This window comes from Neolamprologus multifasciatus, chromosome 18, assembly GCF_963576455.1.
Source record: "Neolamprologus multifasciatus chromosome 18, fNeoMul1.2, whole genome shotgun sequence".
NCBI classification, from domain to species: Eukaryota; Metazoa; Chordata; class Actinopteri; order Cichliformes; family Cichlidae; genus Neolamprologus; species Neolamprologus multifasciatus.
Genome location: NC_140456.1, coordinates 28323426 through 28349699, shown reverse-complemented (window position 1 = coordinate 28349699; position 26274 = coordinate 28323426). Strand labels below are relative to the sequence as shown.

The 26274-nt window shown below is 41.7% G+C and overlaps 5 protein-coding genes across 7 annotated transcripts; 4 read left to right on the top strand and 1 right to left on the bottom strand.

Annotated features, from left to right (window-relative positions):
* The first annotated feature begins 916 nt into the window (after positions 1-916).
* Positions 917-4896, top strand: LOC146498272 (D-serine dehydratase). Its single transcript, XM_085140184.1, has 10 exons — positions 917-1026; positions 1571-1726; positions 1825-1954; positions 2292-2442; positions 2548-2728; positions 3132-3250; positions 3730-3856; positions 4004-4066; positions 4169-4274; positions 4365-4896. Exons 2-10 carry the CDS (start codon positions 1581-1583, stop codon positions 4452-4454), a joined length of 1113 nt encoding a protein of 370 aa, XP_084996310.1. The 5' UTR covers positions 917-1026; positions 1571-1580; the 3' UTR covers positions 4455-4896.
* Positions 4897-5177: 281 nt separating this feature from the next.
* Positions 5178-12996, top strand: orc2 (origin recognition complex, subunit 2). 2 transcript variants are annotated; one of them, XM_085140180.1, is made up of 16 exons: positions 5178-5307; positions 5566-5637; positions 5730-5888; positions 6501-6587; positions 6710-6799; positions 6891-6922; positions 7016-7073; positions 7165-7475; positions 7566-7675; positions 7758-7890; positions 7978-8074; positions 8149-8295; positions 8373-8544; positions 11207-11268; positions 11343-11461; positions 11550-12996. In XM_085140180.1, the coding sequence occupies exons 2-16, from the start codon at positions 5568-5570 to the stop codon at positions 11631-11633; spliced, it is 1731 nt and encodes a 576-aa protein (XP_084996306.1). In that variant the 5' UTR covers positions 5178-5307; positions 5566-5567; the 3' UTR covers positions 11634-12996. The 2 variants fall into 2 exon arrangements, with proteins under 2 accessions (XP_084996306.1, XP_084996305.1); XM_085140179.1 differs by having other exon boundaries at positions 5200-5474.
* On the bottom strand, positions 11816-15078 carry cfap410 (cilia and flagella associated protein 410). The gene is made up of 7 exons (XM_085140187.1): positions 14841-15078; positions 14689-14707; positions 14550-14596; positions 14217-14446; positions 13884-14034; positions 13686-13782; positions 11816-12254 (listed from the first exon to the last, which is right to left on the bottom strand). Exons 1-7 carry the CDS (start codon positions 14915-14917, stop codon positions 12090-12092), a joined length of 786 nt encoding a protein of 261 aa, XP_084996313.1. The 5' UTR covers positions 14918-15078; the 3' UTR covers positions 11816-12089.
* Positions 15079-15203: 125 nt separating this feature from the next.
* Positions 15204-17616, top strand: rpl37a (ribosomal protein L37a). Its single transcript, XM_085140190.1, has 4 exons — positions 15204-15334; positions 15971-16099; positions 16277-16359; positions 17451-17616. Exons 1-4 carry the CDS (start codon positions 15332-15334, stop codon positions 17512-17514), a joined length of 279 nt encoding a protein of 92 aa, XP_084996316.1. The 5' UTR covers positions 15204-15331; the 3' UTR covers positions 17515-17616.
* A 3945-nt stretch (positions 17617-21561) lies between these two features.
* Positions 21562-23887, top strand: LOC146498268 (peroxisomal trans-2-enoyl-CoA reductase-like). 2 transcript variants are annotated; one of them, XM_085140185.1, is made up of 8 exons: positions 21562-21842; positions 22132-22265; positions 22343-22508; positions 22589-22670; positions 22814-22910; positions 22992-23102; positions 23320-23431; positions 23524-23887. In XM_085140185.1, exons 1-8 carry the CDS (start codon positions 21731-21733, stop codon positions 23592-23594), a joined length of 885 nt encoding a protein of 294 aa, XP_084996311.1. In that variant the 5' UTR covers positions 21562-21730; the 3' UTR covers positions 23595-23887. The 2 variants fall into 2 exon arrangements, with proteins under 2 accessions (XP_084996311.1, XP_084996312.1); XM_085140186.1 differs by lacking the exon at positions 21562-21842 and adding an exon at positions 21851-21999.
* Positions 23888-26274: the final 2387 nt, after the last annotated feature.

Here is a 26274-nt window from a genome sequence, read left to right as displayed (position 1 = left end):
TTATAAAATTACATTTATAAAAAATTTATAAAAAATTTATAATTTATAAAAAAATTCCCAAGCTGAGCGCATGACTCTGGGTAGCTTGCATCAAAAACAAAAAAATGCTTTCATGCAGCCATCAACAGACCTTAGACTCCAAAACACGTTGCTTGCATTAACTGAACTTTCAAAACAGAGCTACCTTAAATTACACAATTGAAACATATGTGTATTGTTTGTGTATTTATACACAAACACTCATATGTATTCAAATGATTAAAAAACAAAAGTCCATTTACCTGTTACTACCACACCAAATCTGGTCGTTAGTACTTCCTGGCTTGTGTAGCCACTATGATCCTGGAGCATTTCCATTGTGCTTTGGAGTTTGTACTGCTTTGTCTCTAGGGGCCACTGTAAGTATACTTTTGTTTATTCCCTCCACATAAAATAAATAAATAAATAATAATAAATAATAAATAAATAAATTATAAAATACAAAAAAACTATTTACATTTCAACTTTTAACTTGTTAAATTTTCTGCTTTTTCCTTTTAAACAAATTTCAAGTGAAACAACACAAAACACTGCAAACCACAGCACAATAAAACATAAATTAAAATATGCAAAACAAGAAGAAGATGCACATTCTCTGTCATATAGGTCTGGGATGATTTTTGGGAGAGTGTTTTCCTGCTTGGAATCGCATACATAGGATTCACTGCATGGATAAACTTTCTGAATCCTTTATCATCTACAACTGAAAATAGTTGTGGATGATGATGACTATACCTTTCCAACGTGACGATGTTGTCTCTTGTTGTTGTCCCTGGCTCGCTATCTCTCTATTTCCCTCCTGCTCTGTTCTTGTGCTACTGCGAGTTTAACTACCAGATATATTAGATGTTTTTTCTATGATTTATTTTATGATTTGCAAAAGGTTCTCCCTGATTGTACTTTTTTCATTATTTTTGACTCCTCGAGGACACCGTAGTAATGTGATCGGAACTTCCATTGCAAAAACAGATTCGCTCTTTTGAAAAGGTAAACTGTGGTTTGTGCTGCATTTGTCTGCATTTTTTGTTGTTATTGTTGTTGTTTCCGATGCTTGTTAATGTGCTGGTGGTTCCCTCACTGTTTCACAAACTCTATTATGCAGATTCGAAAGCAGTATGATTTTATTCTATCTATCGTTATGATGCACGATAATATTATCGGAAGGTCTTTATAGTACCAAAAAGAGGAGGAATAAAAAACTGCTTAAAGAGTGAATTGGATCACATACAATTTGATGAGTTGCAGTGCATTTGTAAAGTTAGTGTTTAACTTTAAGTTAGTGTTGTCAAAGTTCAAAGTGCGCTGCATTACATAATCAGAGACGTTGCAAAACTACACCAAAGTGTAATGAAGTTTACTTGCTGATTCGTGCATGTATAGCAGATACTTATAAATATAACTATTGAAATATGCTGGTTGAGCCAATCATGCAATAGAATTTAATTGCATGGGAAATATCTGAAGTGCTTTGTGTGTGTGTGTGTGTGTGTGTGTGTGTGTGTGTGTGTGTGTGTGTGTGTGTGCACTCCAGTGCTGCCAGTATGGAGGGAGATCCTCTCTCAGCCCTGTGTACTCCTGCTTTTGTGGTGGATGTGGACAAAGCGAAGAGGAATGCCCAGAGGATGATCGAGCACTGCCAGAAACTGGGAGTCCAGCTTCGTCCACACATGAAGACCCACAAAACCCTGTATGGATTCATACGCTCATGCATAGACACGCACACAGCACATGCTTACAGACTTGCTGTGTATACAGGATTCTGATGAGGTCTCTGTGTGTGTCTAGTGAGTGTGCTGACATTATGACGGGTGGATCACAGAGGTGCATAGTGGTTTCCACCCTGGCAGAGGCCTGTTTCTATGCTGACCATGGATATGAGGACATCCTCTATGCCTACTCTATTCCCTTTGATAAGGTTCTCTCAGCTCACACTTTAAATGTGTCCTTGTTTTATATTCTGTGAAATCATAAAAGCTGTAAAACATTAGAAATGGAAAAAATATATTATTAATAACTGAGCCTGCTGAAAATGTATCAACTATGAATCATACTTAGTAATATTATCACTTGCAACAATACATATATGTAAATATATGATACATGTATATCGCCATAGCACTTGCATGTAAAATAGCTCCAGTTCTATGCCATTACTTTGACATAATTTCTCATTACTTTTATATTTGTTAGTTGTTAATGTCCCTGCTGTGCTCTCTGTGCCATTTCTAATGTATGTCTCTGTGTGTCTTTAGGTAGAGCGTTGTGCAGCCCTGTCAGAGAGACTGGATCTCTTCCAGATTTTATTGGACCATCCTGATGCTTTGGAGCAGCTCCGAAAAAGACCCCTGAAAGACGGCCGGCAGTGGCACGTCTGGCTCAAACTCGACTGTGGCAATGGGAGAGGTAAACGTGCAGGGAAACCGCAATAGATTTAATCATAAGTGCCTGAGCTACACTTCACTTCTCTGTTAACACGAGGATTGATCATGTGTCGGCTCTTTGTCATAGCTGGCGTTCTGCACTCGGAGCCAGGAGCGCTCAAACTGGCTGAAGCCATCGCTAAGACGGAGGGCGTGGAACTGACAGGAGTGTACGCCCACTGTGGGAATACCTATTACTGCACAGGAGTTGAGCAAATACAAGCTGTTGCCCAGGAAACCACCAAACTGACTCTGCAGTTCATGGAAAAGTAAGCTGAAAGCTTAAAAAAATACACTGACTCATTAAAGCTGCTCTAATCAATAATTTTATCTCACTGGCTATTTAAGAACGCACACGACATAACAGCTGTTGCTCATACTCTTGAAAATTAGTTTTTATGAGAAATTTTAACATCTTTGTTTTGGTTTCACAGCCCACAAGTTTTTTGTATTGAGTCACGCAGCTTTGTTTCCAGAAGCAACAAAGAAATCATACATCATATCTAAAAATGATGTATCCCATGTTTTGCACCAGACTGTAAACATGTTTCTGCTCTAAATTTGAGCATTTTCTCATGGGTGTGATTGACTCTCTTTTGGAGCCACCTGGGAGAATAATTCTGCATTTCAACTGGTTTTTTGTTTGTTTGTTTTGGGATTTTTTTGTGTCAGACTGAGGGCTGTTGGCATCACCTGTAAGTCGAGCATTGGCTCCACCCCTTCCTGTAGCCATCCAGTCAAAGACATGGCGCAGCTGAGCGAGGTCCACCCAGGAAACTACGTCTTCTATGGTGTGTACACATAGACCCACTGTTTCCTAGTTTAAAGGTGACGTGTAAAATCCACTTTTTCGTTATTTGTTGTGTATATTCAATATCCCCAGCGTGACTCAGTAAACATGACAAAGACTATGCCCTTTGACTTCACATCAGATGGGAAGCGTAGAATCAAAAGAGCCCTTTGCCTTATAAAAACAGTCCCCGACAGTACTGTCCTCTTAAGGTCATGATATAGCTGCCTCTTAGTTTTGTCTACTTGCCCGACATGTTTCTAGTTGACTTCGGGACCCGACAACGTTTAAAGCTACAGGCGCTGAAACAGCCTGTTTGGAGCGGAGGTTTATTAAACAGTCTATAGGTATGGCAGGATAAATGACCTTATTGGTATTTTGAGCTGAGGAATAGTCAGGAGACATGTCACACTTAAAATATATTTTTCAAAAGGGCCTTTAAATAACAATTTCTTTTAAATGTATGTTTGTGGCATGCAGATGTGCAGCAGTCTATGATTGGCTCATGCTGTCTGGAGGATGTGGCTGTGAGGGTTCTCACAAGAGTCATCGGTCACTGTCCACACAGGAACCAGCTCCTGATTGACTGTGGATGGGCTGGAATTAGGTGGGTTCAACTTCATTCAATGGTAGCTAATACCTATCCCCTAAGTTCTGTTTTTGTTTTACTCATCACTGCTATCATCAGTGTAAGCTCTGTTTTGGAACAACCATGTAACTTAACCTTTCACCTACTCTTGCTTGTCTCTCTCAGTTTGGACGGAGGTGGAAAACTTCCCACTGGATACGCTGTGATCGAGGGGCTTCCAAACCTCAAGTAATGCTTTAGAAAAAATAAAAAAATCTCTGTCTATTTTAGTATCTTTTTTCTCTTTTACTCTCAGTACCAATGTTAAATGTGACTGGCGTGTCCCTCCAGGTTGTTGTCTATGACCCAGGAGCATGGACGAGTGGAGCCCATCTCAGGACAACTGGATTACAGCAAATACCCCCTGGGCTCTCTGCTCACACTGATTCCCTACCACGTTAGTACTGAATGATTTATAGCACATCTTATTGACACATCAGTTTTATTGTACATTTTCCTGTTGTCAGACAATGCCTTTTTTCTGCAGTCATGTGCAACAGCAGCGATGCATCCTGTGTACCATGTACACTCCAAGGGTCGTCTGGTAGGGAAGTGGACGCCCACTCGCGGGTGGTGAAGAGCTGGACGATGTCTCCCCTTTCTTGTCTCTTTGGGACAGATGAGATATATAGAGACTCATTCCAAATTGTTTAGAAATTAGAAACACATACAGCAATTCCTTCTTTGTTAGTGAGATGTGCCATCTTGATGGTAAAACATATAATTAATGAAAATATTCTTACTGTGGGCTTCAGAAGTTTCATACTGTAACAGAAACCATGTTCCACTAATGTTATGTCTTTAAAATTAATTTTTGTGTTCTGCACCTGTTTTGTCACTTTTTCACTGCCTACAAGGAGACCTAGCTAGTGATGACTTCATAGAAAGTCATATCACTTGTGCTATAAGCTATTAATACCAATGCTAATAAATGTGTATGAATGACCTTTTATATACAACTACAAACTTTTGTGATTTATTTTTTCTATCAAAATAAACATTTTCTTGGCCCCCTTTAATCTTCTATTTTTCTGTAATCTATGAATAAATAAGTGCCAGCGTTTGAACGGACATGTAAAAAATATCTTGGTGATAAATGTTATTTTTTTAATATTACAGAAAATACATCATTCGCATTAATAGTAACCTACATTACTTATTGAAAATATAATAATTAATCAGTCGGTAAAAACCCTTCCCCTGTAGGGTTTTAGCCGCACAGACTGAGCTGATGTTCGAAGTGCATTTTGGGAAATGTGGTTTTAGCTGGAAGCAGCGTTCCAGTTGGCCACTGAATGACCTTTCACTTGTCACGTGGTTTAAAAACTTCAGCGGGATGGCGCGGAAACTTGTCCCAGCAGCACACTGCCGTGCTGTCACTGTATGAAAGTTGTGTTTACATTTTTGTGTGGCGGTACTGACGCTGTACAGTAAGTTGTGTCGCTTTAGACGCGTTTTTGTTTCTGTTTTTATTTCCCACTTTTATTTGGACTTTCGGCGTGTGGCCGCTGATTGAAGCAGGGCTGCTTCTCGCTGTTTGAGAAGAATGGCCGCCCAACACTGTTCGTGAATAGAAACGGACTGACTGAAAACCTGCGTTAGCATCTACACCTCTGAAAAGCAAATTATATGTTGTAGTGTTACGAGCAACTAACTAAAGTCGCGCTGGTTGTCGTTGTTATCTTTAGTCATGAGTGTGCTGGAGGTGAAGTTCATCGGGGATGGCGATGTCCTGGAGCACATCGTGGACAAGCAGGAGGGTATGGATGCTCTGCTACTGTAGAAATGTTAGTTTACGAGCACTTCTGTGTATCTCTGACTCCGCTTTCCGTACTGTGCGTACCTCCATAAGGTGCGCAGAGCATCGCCGGGTCCGTTCAGAAGATGGTAAAGTTTAAGAGCCCAGCTGGACGACGGGGATGCAGAGAGGATGCGGAACATGATGGAGATGAAAATGGAGTCCACGATGAGCAGGATTATGTCCAAGCTTTAGGAACAGATAACGCAGAAGGTGAGTGCTGAGCAGCGGTAATGACTTTCTTCACCTGGAGGTTTGTTTTCTTTGCAGACAGACCGTGATCAGCTGACGATGCTGCTGACTCAGGTTTACTGCTCTTTGTAGATTTACCCAAATACGTTTGGAAAAATGCAGACAGACGTTGGCTGATTTTCTAAGTCTACACAGTCAAGCAAAGTACAAATGTGGAATTTAGCAAGTGCTGGTTCACCAGCTGAAATTCAATTTAGTGACAGACTGCATATAGTTAGCTCAAATCCTTACAAAAGCCTTGTAAAAAATATTCATGTCACAGAGGTACTTATGATTATGGCAGGAGACTTTCTGTACACCTCAGTTTCACTCCATTGCACACATTAAGTGTGTTTGTAAGAGTGACTATATCGCTGATATTGACATATTATATGCTTATCAATACTGGCATATAGGTTGTTTGATTACATGAGTTTAAAAATCTTTTTAAAATAATTTTTGGTGGGAAATTTGAACATCCATAATGCTGTGAAATTTTAGCTTTGTATAAATGCATGAAAAATATCTGAGGCTTTTTCTTTATTTCTTTTTTAAATTCATTTTAAAATGACCAGTTTTCTCTTGGATTTACAGAAGATGAAGATGGCTTGTCAAGAGTGGCTGGATCCTCCATCTTTACCTTTCAGAAAGTCAAACGCAGCCACAGCATGGCCCAAACCGGTGAGAGCCTCCATTCTCTTCTCACATAGATCGGAAAACATTTGCACATTATACATCTCCTACCAGTTCTTTCTTTAGACACCGTATATGCTCATTTTGTGTTGCACACTTTTCATAAACAGCAAGTGAGCTGGCTCGGACTCCTGGAAAAAGCGTGAACTTCAGCGCGACTCCAAACTTTGAACCCTCAACCCCCAGTCGAACGGGGCGGAGTGAGTACAATAAACTTGCATCACCTTTTCCGTATACTCATCTTTTTGCTCATTTTCTCACAGTTAAGTATTTTCTTTTCTTCTATTTCAGACCTTAGAGGTGAAAGCAGAACACCACAGAAGGTGAGACCATAGAAACCTTTAAACCTCTTAGTCCAAAGCCAGCAACCTCTGGTGCCAACTTAAGAATTTTATTTTATTTTTACTTAACGGCAGAGCAAAAAGGTCCAGTTTGTCTCTACAACACCACACAGGCTCAGGAAGAGAATAGCAAGTGAGTCTGACTGGGAATAATTCAATTCATTCTAAGTAAAATTTCACCTTTCCTCTAATCTAAATGTTTTGTTTGTTTGTTTGTTTTTTAGCTCCGAGCTTGCGGTCAGACAGCGACAGCGAGCTTTCACCCTCTGACTCGGGTGAGGACGATGATGAAGATGGGCTGGAGGAAGAGCAGAAAGGAAAGAAAGAGGATAAAGAGAACGTGACCACCCCGAGAACTCCCAGTAAAGGTTTATCAGCAGCTCTCTACAAGACCCCTGCCAAGAAGAGCAAGAGCACGCCTGAACCTCAGAACCAGCCCAGTATGGTTGAGGAGTACTTCGAAGCTCACGGCAGCTCGAAAGTGTTGACGTCAGACCGAACTCTGGAGCGTTTGAACACCCCTAAACTTGACAGGGTTTGTTTTTAACTGCATTTTGAAACATTGTAAATGAGCTGCTTTCCTAATAGATTTAGTGTGAATTTATCTTTATTTTTGTTTTTGCAGGAAACGTTGGTCCGACTTCTGGAGGGGAAACAATCCTGCTACTCAAAAGAGATCCAGCAGCTGCACGACAAACACAGAATCCACTTTAGCAAATGGATGTTACAGTTACAGTAAGTGAGGTTGCAACGTAGTTGTGTGAATTTTCTGGTGTTTTAAGAGCAGTACAAAGTGTCTGTGCCTGTCTGTGTGTAGGCTGGGATTCAGCGTGCTGGTCTACGGTCTGGGAAGCAAAAAAGCTCTGCTGGAAGACTTCAGGGAGTCTCATCTGTCGCAAGAAATTCACCTTGTGGTTAATGGATTTTTCCCTTCCATTACTCTTAAATCAGTCAGTATACACACACACATGAAAATATTTTGCATAAATTGCATAATAAAATAAATATCCCTGATCATGAAAATTCAATTCTCACAGATATTAAACGCGCTGACGTGTGAGGTTCTGGATCACCAGGGAACTTTCCGAACCCCCTCAGACCAGATCCAGTTTATCTCCCAGACCTTAAAAGACAGTAAGCCCATCAAACTCCTGTGCATCCCAAGCATGTGTGGTTGTACCGCATGTTTTACACCAATGTCCTCTCAGGCCCAGATCTGCACGTGTACCTGCTCATCCATAATATAGACGGACCCATGCTGCGAGGAGAGAAGACCCAGAGTGCACTGGGGCAGCTGGCATCCCTGCCAAACTTGCACATGGTGGCTTCTTTAGACCACATCAATGCTCCACTGGGTGGGTGTTCATAATAGTCTGCACTGAGGTGGTAATTCTGTTGAAATCTATCCTGAATACCTCCTGCTTGTTTTCAGTGTGGGACCAGTTTAAGCAGAGCCAGTTTAACTGGCTGTGGTGGGAATGTGTGACGTTCCAGCACTACTCGGAGGAGACATCGTATGAAAACTCCCTCCTGGTGCAGCAGACTGGCGCTCTGGCTCTGTCCTCCCTCACACATGTGCTTCGCAGCTTAACACCCAATGCAAGGTAACTCCAAAGACCTACTGGGTAGTTGTTTTTAATCTTCTGTCTAAATGAACAAGGAGAGAGCCATGGGAGGATCTTAATGAGGTGCTAATGAGTTATTGAAATACTAGGATCTAAATATGACATATCAGATGAGAAATATTAGCTCGCATATTAGCTTCCTTGTGATTCCTCCCAGTCCACTCCACAAAATCATCCAATTGTGTTTTGCGCTCCTGCCCATCACTAATACAGTGGTGTAAAAAGTGTTTGCCCTCTTCCTAATTTCCTATTTATATGTTTGTCCCACTTAAAGTTTTCAGATCATAAAACAAATTTCAATATTAGACAAAGATAAAACAGGTAAATACAAAATGCACTTTCAAAATCAAGGTTTTCTTTATTAAGGGGAAAAAAAATCCAATCCCACTTAAATAGGACCTTCCTGACAATGTGGAGCAGACTAGAAGATCCTCAAAATCCAGTCATCACGCCACAATCCAAGGAAATTCAGGAACAAATGAGAAATGAAATAATTCAGATCTTTCAGTCTGGAAGAGTTGGGACCTGTGGGACTCCAGCAAACCACAGTGAGAGCTGTTATCCACAAATGGCAAAAAAACATGGAACAGTGGTGAACCCTCCCAGGAGTGGCCAGCCTACCAAAATTACCCCAAGAGCACCGCAATCAAGAGGTCACAAAAGATCCCAGAACAACATCCAAAGAACTGCAGGCCTCACTTGCCTCAGTTAAGGTCAGTGTTGGTGACTCCACCATAACGAAGAGACTGGGCAAAAATGGGCTGCATGGCAGAGCTCCAAGACGAAAACCACTGCTGAATAAAAGGAACGTAAAGGCTTGTTTCAGTTTTCCCAGATGATCCCCAAGACTTTTGGAAAAATACTCTGTGGACTGAAAAAACAAAAGTTTAACTTTTCTGGAAGGTGTGTGTTTCATTACATCTGGTGTAAAAGTAACACAACATATCAGAAAAGGAAAATCATACCAACAGTATGGTGGTGGAAGTGTGATCCTCTGGGGCTGTTTTGCTGCCTCAGGACCTGAAAGACTTGCTGTGGTAAATGGAACCATAAATCCTGCTGTGTACCAAAACATACTGAAGGAGAATGTCCGGCCATCTTTTCATGACCTCAAGCTGAAGAGCACTTGGGATCTGCAGCAGGATAATGATCCAAAACACACAGCAAGTCCACATCTGAACGGCTTCAGAAAAACAAAATGAAGACTGACCTGAATCCGATACAGATGCTGTGAAATTACCTGGCTGAATTACAACAATTCTGCAAAGATGATTGAACCAAAGCCTCGGTCAGCAGTCACAGGCTGGGATGAGATGAACGTGTTTACTGACATTTCCTGTAGCTTGTCTCTGAGTAGCAGTGGCTGAAACATATTAAAGGCACTTGAGAAATCAAAGAAAGGTTATCTTCACCACGCAGCTGTTATTATCTAGTTGGGAGTAAATCTAGATGATTGCAATCATTCATCCACTCCCAGATTTGGGCTGTATCCCAATTCAGGGTCTGCAGCCTTAAAGTACGCAGCCTTAACGGTCCTCAAGGGCCGCGTACTCAAAGACCGCTAAGTCCGGAAGTGCGAGGCTTGTGAAATGAGACGGTCTAGCCTCCGTCGCGCTGCCCAGGTTGCCTAGCAACCATGATACTAACAGCTGGAAACGTTTCATACAGCATTGTTTGACAGAAATGAAGGAGAATCTTTTGTTCATTTGTTTGTTTGTTTCTACTACTTTGATCATTCTCTGTAAGATTAAGCTCAGCTATTTAACAGCGTATATTTTAAAGTAAAGGCTTTAAAACCAAGTTAGTACAAACATCACTTATGTCACATAACTTTGCCGACATGTGGCCAACAGGAATGTTTTAATGTTCTTCGTTATTAAACATTTGCACATAAATAAGTGACATAATATTCAGTACTTACTTAAAGTTTACTCTTCAGGTGCCCCTCATCCGCCGTTTTTTTTCGGCAAAATTATCCACACCCACCGCTGCGCTATGCATTCTGGGATGTGTTGGGCCACAAAGTCTACACCGCCACATCCTTAAAATTCAGGGAAATGAAGGACGCATTCGAGGGCCGCATTTCGAGCAGCCTTCGAATTGGGACAGCCTTCGTCGCGTCGCTGTGACGTAATCGGCCTTAAAATGCGGCCTTTAAGGCTGCAGACCCTGAATTGGGATACAGCCTTGGTCTGTGTGCAAACTGCAGAAGGTCAACAGGTGTTTTCATCTGTGGTCTTAGATGGGCCCAGACCAGTTTCAAAAAACTGCATGTACAGACTCGACAGTCAAATCTTATTGTGAGAAGTGCTTCAAAACTTTTAGCTTTTCAAAACTTTTAAAGAGTTTATGAAGCTTTTATTTCAAGAGTGACAACACAGCAAGTGTTTTTCTACCAGGACACTGAAGCCAAGAAAAATAGTATAGACTCATATACTAGACTCATAGGGAATGTGGTTGTTTGTTGTTGAGAATGATATTGTTTCTTTTGGCTTAAGGGCAGCACAACCATTGTCTTTGCTGTGACTTTATTCACTCATTTCTGATTTCTGTTCTAAATTCTGTTTGAGTCTGACGTCTCTCATTATGTACAGAGCTGTTGGGGGAAAAAAAACTTAACTGCTTGTTTTTCTTTTTGCAGAGGAATCTTTAAACTGCTGGTCAAGTTCCAGCTGGAAAACAAAGATAATCCTTCATACACAGGTGTGCATTCACATTTGGCTTTTATGTCTCCGTTTTCTAGTGCAGTTTGTAATCACAGTTTGTCCTCTGTGCAGGATTGTCATTCCAGGATTTCTACCAGCGATGTCGAGAGGCATTCTTGGTGAACTCTGACCTCACGCTGAGGACTCAGCTGACCGAGTTCAGAGACCACAAACTGATACGGACACGCAAGGTGGACTTCCACTTTAGAATTCCCCAACTCTCATTCATTAAGTGTCTGCAGTACCTGGTGCTTATCACATTTATTTGCTTTGCTTCAGGGAGCAGATGGAGTAGAGTACCTGATTGTTGCTGTGGATGCAAGCACACTGATGGATTTCCTGGAGAACGAAGAGGGTGACTGAGTGGACGAGACTTCAGACTTATGAATCATCTCTTCCTGCAGATGTGCAGCAGCACAGTTACATTTGAATAAGATGTGAGCCCCAGGGTTCTGAACAGTTTAAATTATAGATTAAATGTATTTTTTTGTACCTCTGACATTCACGTATACAGCCAACATCTATGTAAATAAAAACATTTAAAGTTAATGCATTGCTGTTTATTTTCTTTACAGAAATAGATTTACATTTAGCAAAACATAATCTTTTGTTCTTACAACGCGATAAGGCATGCAGCTATAAAAAAAAACAGCAGGGGAACTGATGAGTCCACACGTGAAAGCTGGAACTGAAGTAGTCACATGCCATGCATATTGCAGGCAGATGTTAATGGGACAAAGTGGGCACCTTTTATGAACCTGAGCTTGGTGTTAAATGTGGAAGGATGGGGTTAGCCCTGAGCGCATGCTGTGAAACGTATCAATGTTGGATTTCAGCTGTTTTCTGTGTTTGCTCTGTCTTTGTAAGCCTTTCTGAGTCCAGTGTGTACATCTGAAGTCTGTTCTGTGTGGCGGTGTGTACAACATGAAGCTCCTCTTCATCCAAATCTTTCAGCAGCAGCAAAACGGCATCAAGAGCGTGCGACTGAAAACACAAGTTTTATTGTTAGCTGGCAGATACAAACCAAACATTCCAGGTTTGAATGAATTTCACAATATAAATAGATCTATGGGCTCTATTATGCTTTTCCACATCATCTGTCCTATGTACACACCTGCAGTGCAGGATGCTAATATTAGGCAAGGTCAGTTTCAAGTAATCCTCTGCATAGGGCATGCAGTCCTATAACCTTAAAGCTCAGCCTTCATACTACTCTAAGTGATATTATTCCACCAACAGGATGGAGTGCCAAGTTATCATCTAATGCTACCAAGCTTGGTTAGCAAACTGGATCCATAAACAGTATGAGTGCACCACAAAGAAACACATAGATGCTAATTAGTGCTATGCAACTATGCACCAGGTCATATTATTTCTTAGATAATACCATTAACCTCCTAGGTCCTGGCGTCCACATATGAGGACATCACATTTTGGGTTATTTAGACCAAAATACTCAAGTTTGCTCTACAAGGGCCTGATATCCACTTACGAGGACATTATACTGCTACTGTTCTATCGAAATTTTAAACGTATATTTTTAAATATCCTCATATGTGGCTCTCATTTCACTTAGAAACAAAAATTAGGTTAAAAAAAAAAAAAATCTGGTAATTTTTTGTTTTTATATTCATCGTGTCCCAATATGCCCGAATATCAAAGAGAAGTTAAAAATGCATGCCGTGGAAGAGTTTGGGTCTTAGGAGGGTAATATGCTCCAAAGGCACAGTAGTACTGTTATGGCAGTATTGACTAATCTAGTACCCAACAGTAACTCACCCATTTGCATTTGGCCTTAAGTTAGTGGCGTGGACTCGGTTGGTTAGACTTCAACTTTGCTAGTTTGGGACACTAAACTGTACATTTCTATTGTATTGGTCAGTTGTTGCCATAATTAAATAAATTGTCTGAAAAAATGATATGGTCTGCTGTGAAGATATAGCTAGCACAGTAAATTGCACAGTTTTCTTAGTCTGTTACTGAATGCTCGTTTTTTGTTATGGGTTTTTGTGAGATACACATGTACAGCTTATAAATGCTGCTGCTAGCATCAGCTGATAATGCCAACCAAATGGTGGAAAAATCTAGATCGCCATAGAGCTAAAGTGGAGGCTCCAAAATACAGAGTCCCGAAAACAACTGAGGCGGTTACACACATCTCTTATACACTTTCTATGCTTGAACGTTTTGATCATGAGGGGTGGCCAATCAGAAGAAAGCTGGCTTAACAGCTCGCTTCAGACATTCAGTGAACTGAAAAGCGGCACCAAGCTACAGCCTAAGACAGAGGAGCGTTTGTTTGAACTGTGACATACAAAGCTACTTTAGTAGAGTCCAGGAAAAAACGGATGGAGCTGGATATCAGCATAATAGGCCCGCAAAAATTTTAAGGGACACAGTGATGAGAGGAGCTACCTTTTTGATTGGTTTGCTTTCTCTGGTTGATGGAGAGGAAAGGGAAGAGAACTTGTCTCTGGAAAGTGGCTTCATTCCCAGCTCTTCTCTGATTTTGCTAGAAACAAAAGTTAACAGAAATATTTTCTTCTGTTAATTTTACTTTACAGTTTCCGCATGTTCTGCAAACTATAAGTTGTTTCAGGCCACAAGACCTACTTTGTCTCCTCCATGTTGTAGTTTAGAGGGTCGTTCTCTGTCTCTGCATCCTGTAGTCCGTTGGTTGTATGCTGGTTCTGGATACTACCTGGGGGTGTTGTGACCTCTTCACCTTCCATGAGAGCCAGTGAAATTTCATCATCTGTCACTACTGTACACAGGAAACATAGAAGAATAGCTACAGTAAGAGTCAGACTTCAATTTAACTTCCTAGATCTGACACTGATTTTCAACCTCAACTTTTTCATGAGGAAGATGAGTGGCTGCTAATAAAGTGCTTAAACAGTCGAGGTAAGCAGAGGGTAGTGTGGCCCCAAAACATCACACAGTCACCTTGGTTATCGAGTTTCTGGAGACGAGGGAGGCAGCGAAGCACTGTGAGGCGATACTGGGTGGCATCAGTTCCACAGCACGGGTTCTCAGCTAGCCAAAGCACTCTGAGACGAGTTAACGGTCTCAGGTGAGAGAGCTCAGAGAGCGAGGGGATCATGTTCCTTCTCAGGTAGAGTTCACTCAGAGATAGACAGCCAGCCAGAGGAGAGAGAGACGAGATGCTGTTGACACTGCAGACAGATGAAAGAGAATCATAGCCTGGTGTTACTGGGTCGTCCCAAATGAGTCTGTGCATTTGTGACTGTGATGATTTTATGTGTGTGGCAAACCTACCTCAGTGTCAGCACTTCAATGTTTGGCATCTGAGCGAAGATAGAAATCTGAGAAGACACATGAATCCATGCAACTTTCATTAAGTATGAACACTAAATTAATTGTCAGAGTAAACATGACATCCAAGTTTGCTACTCACATCAGTCAAGTTGCATCCCCTGCAAAAATAAAATGTAACCTAACGTTACCACAGGAGGAGACACAACACAAATGGTACCTGTTCACGTCAATGATCACTATGTAATTAAAAGGGCAACAAAATTACTGGTATGCCAAAATGGATGCACTTACCAGCAGTTCAGTTTTTTCACGCTCTCCAAGTCGGAGGCCTTCGCTTTAGCAAGAACCAGTTTCCGTGTTAGCTTCATAGCAAAACATTTAACTTCCTTTTAAATTAATAATATTTTCAATGGGCTAAATATTCACAAACAACAAAAGCCACATCGTGACAAGCTAATTGACCAAACACTTCAACTCGCAGCCGCAGGGATGTTGTCGTACGCCACATTAATACGCATGCGCATATCAGCTTAAGCGTCCATGGTAACGGGTTAATATCTTTTATTTATAGTTTTCCGTAAAATACGCTGTTTTATCAAATATTCTAATTTAGCTATAATACCAGAGCTAGAAAATATACGTTTGTATATGTTTGTACGTTTTTGTACAACGTCTGCGTTGTATGAAAACTCAAAGTCCCAGAATGCAGCGTAAACGGACTGAGTAAATCGCGCCTGCGCGTTAAGCAATCCCTCTTTGGACTTACGTCTCCCACTGAAACGATGGTGAGCAGAGCTTGTTCCGTTCCTAATCCTTGTCAATCTTACAGTTTCACTGCTATAAATGATATAATCGCTTATTAGGAGGTTTCGCGTTGACCTTTTTTGCCATACCTAGCCTTCATTTATGTCTGTTTTGGGATTGGATCAGGAGTAAAAACGATGTTTTCATTCTCCATTGAGGCAGAAATGGCGGCCACCATTGCTAAACTGTGTGAGCTCCAAGTACCGGGCAGGCTAGTGACACTAGCTCCTTAAGTCCCGGTCTTCTATTGAGCGCCCACAATTAAATAAGTCTGAACTGAAATGTGTAATGCCCCACCAAAAAGTGTTCGTTTGATACAGTTAAACGAGAACTGCTCAGTTGACTTTCGTTAGCATTTTGGCTAACCTGCTGAAAGGAAGCTTATGTTGGCTGGCTAATGGTGACAGCAGCTTCTTCACCCTTGTTGCTCAGATTTTGCAGGATTATAGTCAGAAGTAACTTTTTTCGCTTTCTGGGGCCACCCTGGGCGCTTCTCCCTACACTTGTTCCTGTAGTTGGTAGTAACGTCAGAATGCTGAAGCCATTTGCCTGTAGTTTTAAACCACAAAATCCCATGGTTACTGTATTTTCTCACTGTGTGTTCATGTTATCCACAGGCCAAGCGCACCAAGAAGGTGGGGATCGTTGGTAAATATGGCACACGTTATGGCGCATCGCTGAGGAAGATGGTGAAGAAAATTGAAATCTCCCAGCATGCTAAGTACACCTGCTCTTTCTGCGGAAAGGTAAGGACAACAGTGGAGACCACCCACATAATGTACAGTAGCAAAGACCTGGTCAGTGTTGGAGTGTTAGAAATGCTTTCTGCAGACTACGCTGCTTACATTACATAATTGTAGTGCTCAAGGACGTGTCCAGATAAGTTGACAGTTTCCACTTTTGTGTTCTCACCATGCAAACAGACCAAGATGAAGAGGAGGGCTGTTGGAATCTGGCACTGTGGGTCCTGTAGAAAGACAGTGGCTGGAGGTGCCTGGACTTACAAGTAGGTTACTTTCCCTCTTTGGTCTAATTCTGTCATTCGACTGCTGCAGACGCTGAAGTCATGATTAGAAAAGGGGTTCAAAAATTCCCTCAGCTGTTTGTCTTTTTTTTTTCTTATTTTTCTCAACCAAGTTTTTATAACTTGGGTGACAGTGTGCCCACGGAGAAAGCAGGATTCTTTGTTTGTTTTCTGCTCACCCTCCACCTGCATTGATTGTGCCCCTCTACACTCAGAACACCTGTGTGATGATGGTGTTAAAGCCTTTAATGGTCATCAGGTGTAAATAATTGTGTCCATCTGAAATAAATAAGCCAGAGTTGACTCAGTGAACATTCATATCACTCACTACATTACTTTGAAAAAGGTCTCCAGTCATCTTAGAGACCTAATTAAACTTTGAAATTCAATCTACTCAGCCTGAGTGATCATTTAAAGGGTATGTGTCCAGCTTTGTGCTGTGCACACACTTTCTTACACGCAGTTTGCATTTATATGGTGCATGACAAATGTGATGTAGCTATATAACCAGCTCCCTCTCCGGTAAGCTTCTGATACTCCAGCTCCACGTATCTTGGCCTACCGCTGGTGATGGTAGGCGTTTTGCTCGACTGTGGCACATGAACCAGTTCTCCACATGGTTTCGTTAGATTCCAGATAGCAGGAGGAAGACTTGTTAACAATTTGAGTCCAAGAATTTGGTGCTTGAGTGCATCAGGCTGTGGGCCAAGGTCTTCTCTAGAGAAGGAGCTTACTAATATCAAGAACTGGCACAGTAGTAACCTGGACAGAAACCAGCAGGTAGTAAATGCAGAGGCTGGATAGATAGCAGCAAGTTTAAAAAATAAAAATGAATTACAGCAACACTGCATTCAGTTTAATAAGTAACAAAACAATAACTTAAGTGGAAATGCTTGTTTCTCCGTTGATGCTAAAAGGCTTCAAAGAAAAGTGAATGTTCATGTTCTCGGCGAGTTCACAAAAACCAAAGTAGTTCTCACTACAGAGCAACGTGTCCGTCCTTCAAAAACATTAAGATGTTGTGTTTGTAGAAGCTAATCATTTTCTTTGCCCCCTCCCCCCTTCTCTTGCAGCACAACATCTGCTGTCACAGTCAAGTCCGCTATCAGGAGGCTGAAGGAGTTGAAGGACCAGTAAACCAGCGACCATGATAGCTGGTGGATTTGGGACTTTGTTTTCTATCATTTAACCGAGCTGGACATGTCCTCAACATCCAAAAATAAAACAGTCTGGAGCGGAGTTTGTGTCTTTGTACGTTTGTTACTGTGCAGCTGTAAAATAGAAAGTGCGAGAGTTGTAACCTGCAAGAAGACTCATCAATAGCCCTTCATTGAGGATACTTCGGTGGAGTTCAGGTTACCTCTAAACCCTCTGAAACAGGTCTTTTTGGGTGGGGGGTAAAATGAGAAACCACAGGGGGTCTATGAGATCTATGGGTAACATTTTGGTTTCAGTGAAGCATCACGTGGGAATATCTCTGCAAAGTTAAAGGAAACATTGATGTGAAATTATAACTAATCTATATCTGTAACAGCTGCAAATACATGTGTGTTACACCCGTACACCTTTGATTATCAGGCAGGATGTCAATTTATCCATCCTTGTACAATCGCTTTAGAATGATATCAGTTAACCTTGTACGTCTTGGTGCTGTGAGAGAAAACATGCAACCTGTGAACTCCACGCAGAAAGAGCTCAGCCAAACTGGTTTAAGCTTTATTGTGACAAGTCAACATTGCTGACTGCTCCATCGCTGTGGGACTTGTATTAGGACCCTTTTGTTGAGAAAAATGACATTGCTCAAAAATACAGTTTTAATGAATCAAATGGTTAGGTTGAAAATATACACAAATTTGTTGATAAGATGATGAACAGTAAATATAAACCAAAATAATCTAACCTTTTTGGGCTGGAAGGGGAAAAAACTAAAATTCAAAACTAAAATCTAACACTGATCCAACCTGTTCCATGGAGCTCAGAAACATTTATTTAAATGAATTAAATAGTATTTACACTCACGAAAACATTTGGTAACCCCTCTCAGCATCATAATAATTCACTCTGTTTTCACCAAAAAAGATGACAGTGGTATGTCTTTTATTTTCTAGGAATATCTGAGTACTGCTGTGTTTTCCAGACAAAGATTTTTAGTGAAGCAGTATTTACTTGCATGAAATTTAATGTAAAAACCTGCTGTGCAAAAAATTGGGTACACAACAAAATTAGCTTGTTAAGTCTTGAACTTTAAATACAGATGTGTCCAATCATAAGAAAGGGTATTTAACCCTTGGATGCACAACCTACCAATACCTACACTCTTCCACAAGTGGGGTCAAAAATGACCCCAAATAGAAACAATGCGTTTTGCTATAAACTTGGTTGTTATTCTTCAAAATCCTTAAAACGAAGAGTTGTTATATTTTCATATTCCAGGTATTCCTCATAAAACATTTTGCATTTATTTTTTCATTAATTTTAAGAAATTGCAGTTTTTGTATCACTTTTGTATGCTTGCTCTGCATATGCTGCAGAAGCTGGGCCTTCCTTCTGGAAGGCACAAGTTGTTCATCCACTGTAACACAATCACTGAGGATGAATTTCTGCCTGCAGTTGACCAGGAACAGGCCCCATATGTAGCAGAAAGCTGCCATGTGGTTTATTTTCAGTCGGTAGGCTCTGGTCCTCTTGTCATCAATGTGCAAGAAACGGTCAATATGTTTAAATCTTTGAATTGACATAGTGGCCTTGAACAATTGGTTATGCAGAGGACTCCCAAAAAACACACCGACTGGTACATCCCAGTTCTTCTCACTTCCTGCAAGAATGGTCAATCAAATGAACGCCAGGATGTTTGATTACATTTTTCCACTCTTTTCCCCTGTCTGTGGCTACTCTTTGTGCCTCTTGTCAACACCTCTTCTATTAAATTATCAGACATGAACATCTTCCATGCATTTACTGGGGAGAAAGGACTAAACCCAGGTGCAAGCCCTGGCCGACTAATTCAGAATATTGTGGCTAGAGCAGTAAGAGGGGCTCATTCTGTTAGACTCAATATCCATTTCCTCCTCAGAAGACTCATCAGTGAAGTGAAGGAAACTGGTATTTGGTCTGCAGTATTTTCAAAGGTTACAGAGATAAAGCAAAAAGCTACCGGAAGAGATCCAGAAGAGGGCGCTGTTGGTGCTACGCTCCCTTGGTTTTCCTCAGCTGGGCCCAGAAACAACACAGGCTTTGGTGTTTGTGGTTTGGTCTCTCAGCGTGACCGTCATTGTTCTCCCCTTCAGTCTACACAGCATGGATGAAGGAGCACGGAGGCGCCATCGTCAGCATCATCGCCAACATGTGGAACGGCTTCCCAGACGCGACGTAAGAACAGTTTCCCTCATTATATACACACAAATCTGCATGAGGAGTGTGTGTTTTTGAAAGCAAGGTGTGAAATTTCCTGCATTGTCTTTCTTTTCCTTTAGAGTGTTGGCCCCGCTGAGCCTTGTCCACAAACTTGTAAACCTCTTCTAAGATTGGAGGCACAGAAAAGAAGATCAGACACCAGCGAGGGAGGATAAGAAGGACAGACGCAACAACATTGTCATCCCCTATGTAGCCGGTGTATCAGAAAAACTCAGGAGAGTTTTCTCCAAGCATGACATCCCGGTGTACTTCAGACCCAGCAACACGCTCAGACAAAAACTGGTTCACCCGAAAGACAAAACTCCAAAACACAGACTTAACAATGTGGTGTATGCTGTACAGTGCAGCGAGGAATGCCCAGACCTCTACATTGGAGAGACCAAACAGCCACTTCACAAGCGCATGGCACAACACAGAGCCACCTCCACAGGACAAGACTCAGCTGTCCATCTGCATCTTAAGGTCAAAGGTCACTCTTTCGAGGATGCCAGTGTTCACATTTTGGACAGAGAGGACAGATGGTTTAAAAGAGGAGAGAGCAATGAGCTCACCCGAAACTCTGGCTGATTGGGACACACACCCAGTTTCACACCTTGGCTCAGGCGATTAGAGGATCATCAGGGGGTCCTTTTGTCCCTGTGTGGGGGGATACTCCCACTAGGTTTAAATCTGGGACTCTCCACCATTTGACCATAGAACTGAAGAAGCTTCTCGGATGAGAGGTGAGACGTCTTCAAGTAACTTAAAGAAGTCCAGACGCTTTTCTTTGCAAGCTCCTTTGACTATGATGACCTGGATGACTGAGAACCTTCACAGACGATTATTAAGAATCTGTACATAACTGTATGTAATTAATAGCACTACAAGTGTCCAGAGGTAAAGATTTGTAACATTCCAGCTGCTGAAATGTACATATCGTTTTTCTTTCCAATGCTCTTGTCAGTAAGTTTTTGAACAAAATTTAATAAAACTGTCAAACAGAACAATATCATTTGTATTTTTTATTTGTTTTATTTAACCTCTTCGTGTCTGTTTTGAACTCATTATCTCATAAAAGAGTCTTAAAAGATGTCTAATTATATATTAAACAGATGGGAAATACTTAATATCATATTTATCACTTCTTTTGTTACAGCAGTTGACAGGAATATGAAATGACATTAGTACTAATAATGATAATATGTGGAAAGGGATTCTCTGCCTGGCAGATATGTTGTACTATAGAGGGTTACAGCATGTGGTATCAAAGGTTTCCTGCATCTGTTCTTGATTAATTGTGTTAAATGCACTTGAGAAACCAAAGAATGTGATCCCCATTACTATAAATGGGAGTAAGCTCTCGACAGCATGTAGATGATTACAAACTGTTCTCGCAGTTTTGGCCTGTGTGCGTTTTAGTTTCGCTCTTACAGCAGGCGACAGGGAAGGGGCGTTTGAAAAGAAATGTTAGAGCAAATGCAAACAGAAAAACGCCTCTTGCTAACGTAATGCTTGCCTCCTGTATGTGTGAAGTTGAGGTTTAATTGACATATTATCCACTAATTGGTCGGTGATATTAACCAGGCAGGTAATGCAGTGATAATGTTAATTAACTATTTAAAGGTAGTTAATCGCTGTTAACTTTTTCCGAGGAAGTGAAAATTGTCAATACCAGCATTTTTGGGTTTGTTACAATTACAACATCACAGTAATTCCAGCAAAAAACTGTCCCTATTCACGCTTCCACTTTCGTCTCACTTTACGGAAGCACAGCTTCATACATTTTGCGGTCAGCATTACTAAAACATGGACCACAGTAGTCATCAGTGCTATTACATCCAGGCTGAAGTACTGGAACCAGTAGAGCTCACGGAGAGCCGATTTGAGTTGCTTTGCTCCTTTATGCCGCATCACAAATTCTGACTCCCTCGGCCTTCCTCAGCGGTACCACGCAACAAGCATGGGGGCTTCCAGTGTTTTCCGACCGGGCTTGTTCAAGCATAAAGTTGCAATAGTGACGGGTGGAGGCACCGGGATCGGTAAAGCTATCTCTGCGGAGCTGCTGGAGCTGGGTGAGTGAGTTCTAATAGTTGTTGTAGCGCAAAGAGTCTGAAGTGAGGAGCAGCTGAGTGACAGCAAGTGAACTTCGACACAGATACAAACAAGTCTGTAAGAGTCGCACCAGTGACCGCGGTCAAGTGCGCGCAGGCACACTGTGAAAGTGTGGCTGTGAGTGTTCGCTAACAGCTGGAAACACCAAACATCTGGTGGCTGTCAGTGTTGTTTCACAATAAAATGACTCGAAGCTTTATTTTGGAAAGTGCTGTAATTGTTTTTCGTGGCTCACTTGTTGGTCTACAGGCTGCAGTGTGGTGATCTCCAGCAGAAAGGCTGACAGGCTGGAGGCAGCAGCTCGGGAGATGAGACAGAAAATCCCTCCCTCCAGTCCTGCAAGTGTCACTGCTCTGCCCTGTAACATCCGCAGCGAGGAGGAGGTGAGCAGCTCTGCATCTGCTGCTCGTTTCAGTGCGTTAAGTGGCTGATTTTCTTTTTGTCTTTCTGTCATTTGAAGGTGAAGGCTCTTGTGTCATCAGTGCTGAAGCGATATGGCCGTATAGACTTTCTGGTGAACAACGGAGGAGGTCAGTTCAGAAGCCCTGCAGAAGACATGTCCTCTAAGGGCTGGAAGGCTGTGGTAGACACCAACCTGACAGGAACCTTCCACTGCTGCAAGGAGGGTGAGCCGGGCACAGATAACACAGGCTTTGGTGTTTGTGGTTTGGTCTCTCAGCGTGACCGTCGTTGTTCTCCCCTCCAGTCTACACAGCATGGATGAAGGAGCACGGAGGCGCCATCGTCAGCATCATCGCCAACATGTGGAACGGCTTCCCAGACGCGGCGTAAGAACAGTTTCATTATTCACACACAAACCTGCAAAGTCACACAGTTAAAAACTAAAAGTAAATAAATAAATAAATAAAATATTGCATTGTATTATATCATATTTGCCTGCTGCGTGGTGTGTCTCCTCCCCCCCCGACAGCCACACAGGAGCAGCGAGGGCAGCGGTGGATAACTTAACTAAGAGTCTCGCCATCGAGTGGGCAGCCTCGGGGGTCCGAATCAACGCTCTTGCACCTGTGCGTACAGCTCAGCACGTAATCAGTTTTGTTTCAGTTTTTCAAGATTCGTATGATTTTCATCTCTCTGTTTGGCTGCAGGGTAAAATCTTTTCCAAAACAGCGATGGAGAACTATAAAGGGAATAGACCAGATCTTTTCAAGATGTCCGTCCCATTCACTCCTTCGAAGAGGCTGGGAGTGCCCGAAGAGGTTTGTTAGAGAGAAAAAAGTCTGACAGAATCACTTTAACATATAAGTCGGAGTAATTCTAATTCTGAAAAACGAAAAATGAACTCAGACCCCAAAGGTCTCACAGTGCTCCATAAACAGCATTAGGATATAAAGAAGTTGTGAAGCTATACAATAGAAGGAGAAAGGTTAAAGCACAACTGTACTGAACAATTTTTGAATTGCCGTCGTTGTCCAGGTCTCATCTGCAGTGTGTTTCCTGCTCTCTCCTGCTGCTTCCTACATTTCTGGAGCCACGTTGAAGGTCGATGCGGGACAAAGTTTGTATAAGTCCATGTGGGAGATACCGAGTACGTATAGCTCTCTAACACAACTGCACTGTAGTCTTCCCAGTATATATTAGATTTAGTACGAGGAGCTAAATTCTTGTGTTTGTCTCCAGACCACAGTGCATGGCCTGAAGCTCCAGAGGGGGAGAACCTGGATGCTCTGAATGAACTGGTCGACCCATAAAGCAAACGCTGATTCACTCATGGGACGTGCAAGAGCACAAAATCCCCACGCCAAAAGGCATCGTGGACTCTAAGCCACAAGCATTATCAAGCACTGTATTTGTAGTGTGTGACTAATTATTAAGAATCTGCACATAACTGTATGTAATTAATAGCACTACAAGTGTCCAGAGGTAAAGATTTGTAACATTCCAGCTGCTGAAATGTACATATTGTTTTTCTTTCCAATGCTCTTGTCAGTAAGTCTATGAGCAAAATTTAATAAAACTGTAAAACAGAACAATATCATTTGTGGGTGTTTTTATTTATTTAACCTCTTCGTGTCTGTTTTGAACTCATTATCTCATAAAAGACTCTAAAAGATCCCTGATTACATTAAACAGATGGGAAATACTTAATATCATATTTAGCACTTATTTTGTTACAGCAGTTGACAGGAATATGAAATTACATTAGTACTAACCAGTGTTGGTCAAGTTACTTGAAAAATAAAGGAGTTCAAGTTTAATCAAGTTTAACACGAGTCCTAAAATTAGATACATGAACCCAGTTGAACAAATGACAGACTTTAATTTATTTAGGAAAAAAGTCACTCATTGCATATCAGGAGAGAAAGTATGAAAGCCTGCACCCTGTTTTAGTTTAAAGCACAGGGATCTGTCCAAGTCTGATATTCAAAACACTCAGAAATACACTGAGGCACAAATAAAGGACATTTCTGAGGACATCAGTAAAAGAGTTTCTGATGCTCAGGCTTGAAAAAATGATGAAAGTCAGACTGTGCTAATACAGGAAATTCAGAGCCAGTGTTACACTCTTTGGTGTGCGTGACCACCAAGGAGTCACCCTCATGTAGCTGCAATCATCACTACACATAGAATAGTCATTTGTGAAATGAGACACCCCAAAAGCCATCCACACTTCAATAATGTATATGAAATTAAATATGATTTCCAGCCTGCATCCTTATAAGAACCTAAGTCTAAAACAATGAACCAAAAATATAAAATGACTAAAGATACTGAAGTAAAACAGCTTTGATCGTATAATTTAAGTACTTTCAAATAGAAATGGTAAATGGACTGGTTCTTATATAGCGCTTTTCTACTCTTTCTGAGCACTCAAAGCGCTGTACACAACTTGTACATTAACCCATTCGCACAAGCACATTTTTCTAAGTGCTTTCTAAGTAACATTCACACACACATCCATACTCCGATGGATGCATCGGAGAGCAATTTGGGTTTAGTATCTTGCCCAAGGATATTTGGCATGCAGACTGGGGAAGCCAGGGATCGAACCACCAACCTTCCGATCAGTAGATGACCTGCTCTACCACCTGAGCTACAGCCACCCCCAGAAAGTCACCATAGTCTTCAGATGTTTGTGTGTGCACGGTGGTCCTACAAATAGAACCCCACCCAACCACCTGACGTCCCATAAAAAATACCCATGACTGTCACCTGTTTACTAAAGACTTGCTTGTTTGAAAAAAATGTTTCGTAGACCGAAGTGGAAGGTTTTGGGTAAATTACAAGAATCATGTAGAGCTACAGACATCACATTGTGAGCCGTCTGCTGACTCCCTCACCTGCTGTCATTGATGACCTCCTTCAGTCCCTTCAGAAGAGTTTCTGTATTAATGTCTAAAATGTTCAACACGATTCCTACACCTCTGCTGGCCATCCTCGCAGCTTTGTCCGGCTGGTCCCCGTTCAGCGGCACCATCAGCATGGGAACGGCGTGACACAGTCCCTCAAACAGACCATGTGAGCCAGCGTGAGTGATGAATGCACGGGCTCCCGGGTGAGCTAAGACACAAAACATGCAGAAATATCAGATATTTTGATATATGACACATCAGTGTGCTTCACATTTCAGGATGTGCTGCTGCAGACACACACCTAGCAGGTCATTCTGCGGGACCCATTTCATCATCTTCACATTTTCCGGGACATTGTCAGGAACCTTTCCAGTGTATCTCCATATGACCTGTCATAGTTTTATTGTAGATTAAGATTAGCTGTATTTATTTATAACACAAGATAAGCTGTATGCTGATATACCTTCTGTGGAATCTGTCTGAAGGCCTCCAGAAAGACAGAGGTGATTTCCTCTGGCAGATCTGACACCATGGAGCCCAGAGTGAACACTACAAACCCGTGCTCTCCAGACACCCAGGAATCTAGATCCTGACAAAACACAAACTTGCTTAAGTACTTTGCATTTATCACTCTTACCTGATTGATCTTACAGTCTTACGGTAAGTGGTGTCAATCAGAATGTTCATAAATGTATTTAGAGTCTAAAACTCATAAAGTCTTACTGGGGGCAGAGGATGTTTCACATTGCAATTGATTCCACCAACCAGTACAATATTGGGCATGAGTGGGCGTGGGAAATCCAGCGTGAAGTCATTCCTGTTTAAATACAGCAACAGTTTTTTGGTTTTTTACACTCACGCAGGCAGCAAATGTCAACAATACACAGACGTTGCATGTGTTACCTCAGCAGCCAGATATCAGAGTCTGAAAGCACTTCAGCCACGCCCACGTTCTCTCCAAGGAAGTCACGGGTTATGTGGTCAAAGCGCCAAAACAGCAGTCTGCAAAACAGCGGCTCCACCAATGCCACCTGTGGGTCAGAGGCATTACAGGACAATAATACAGCACCAATACACA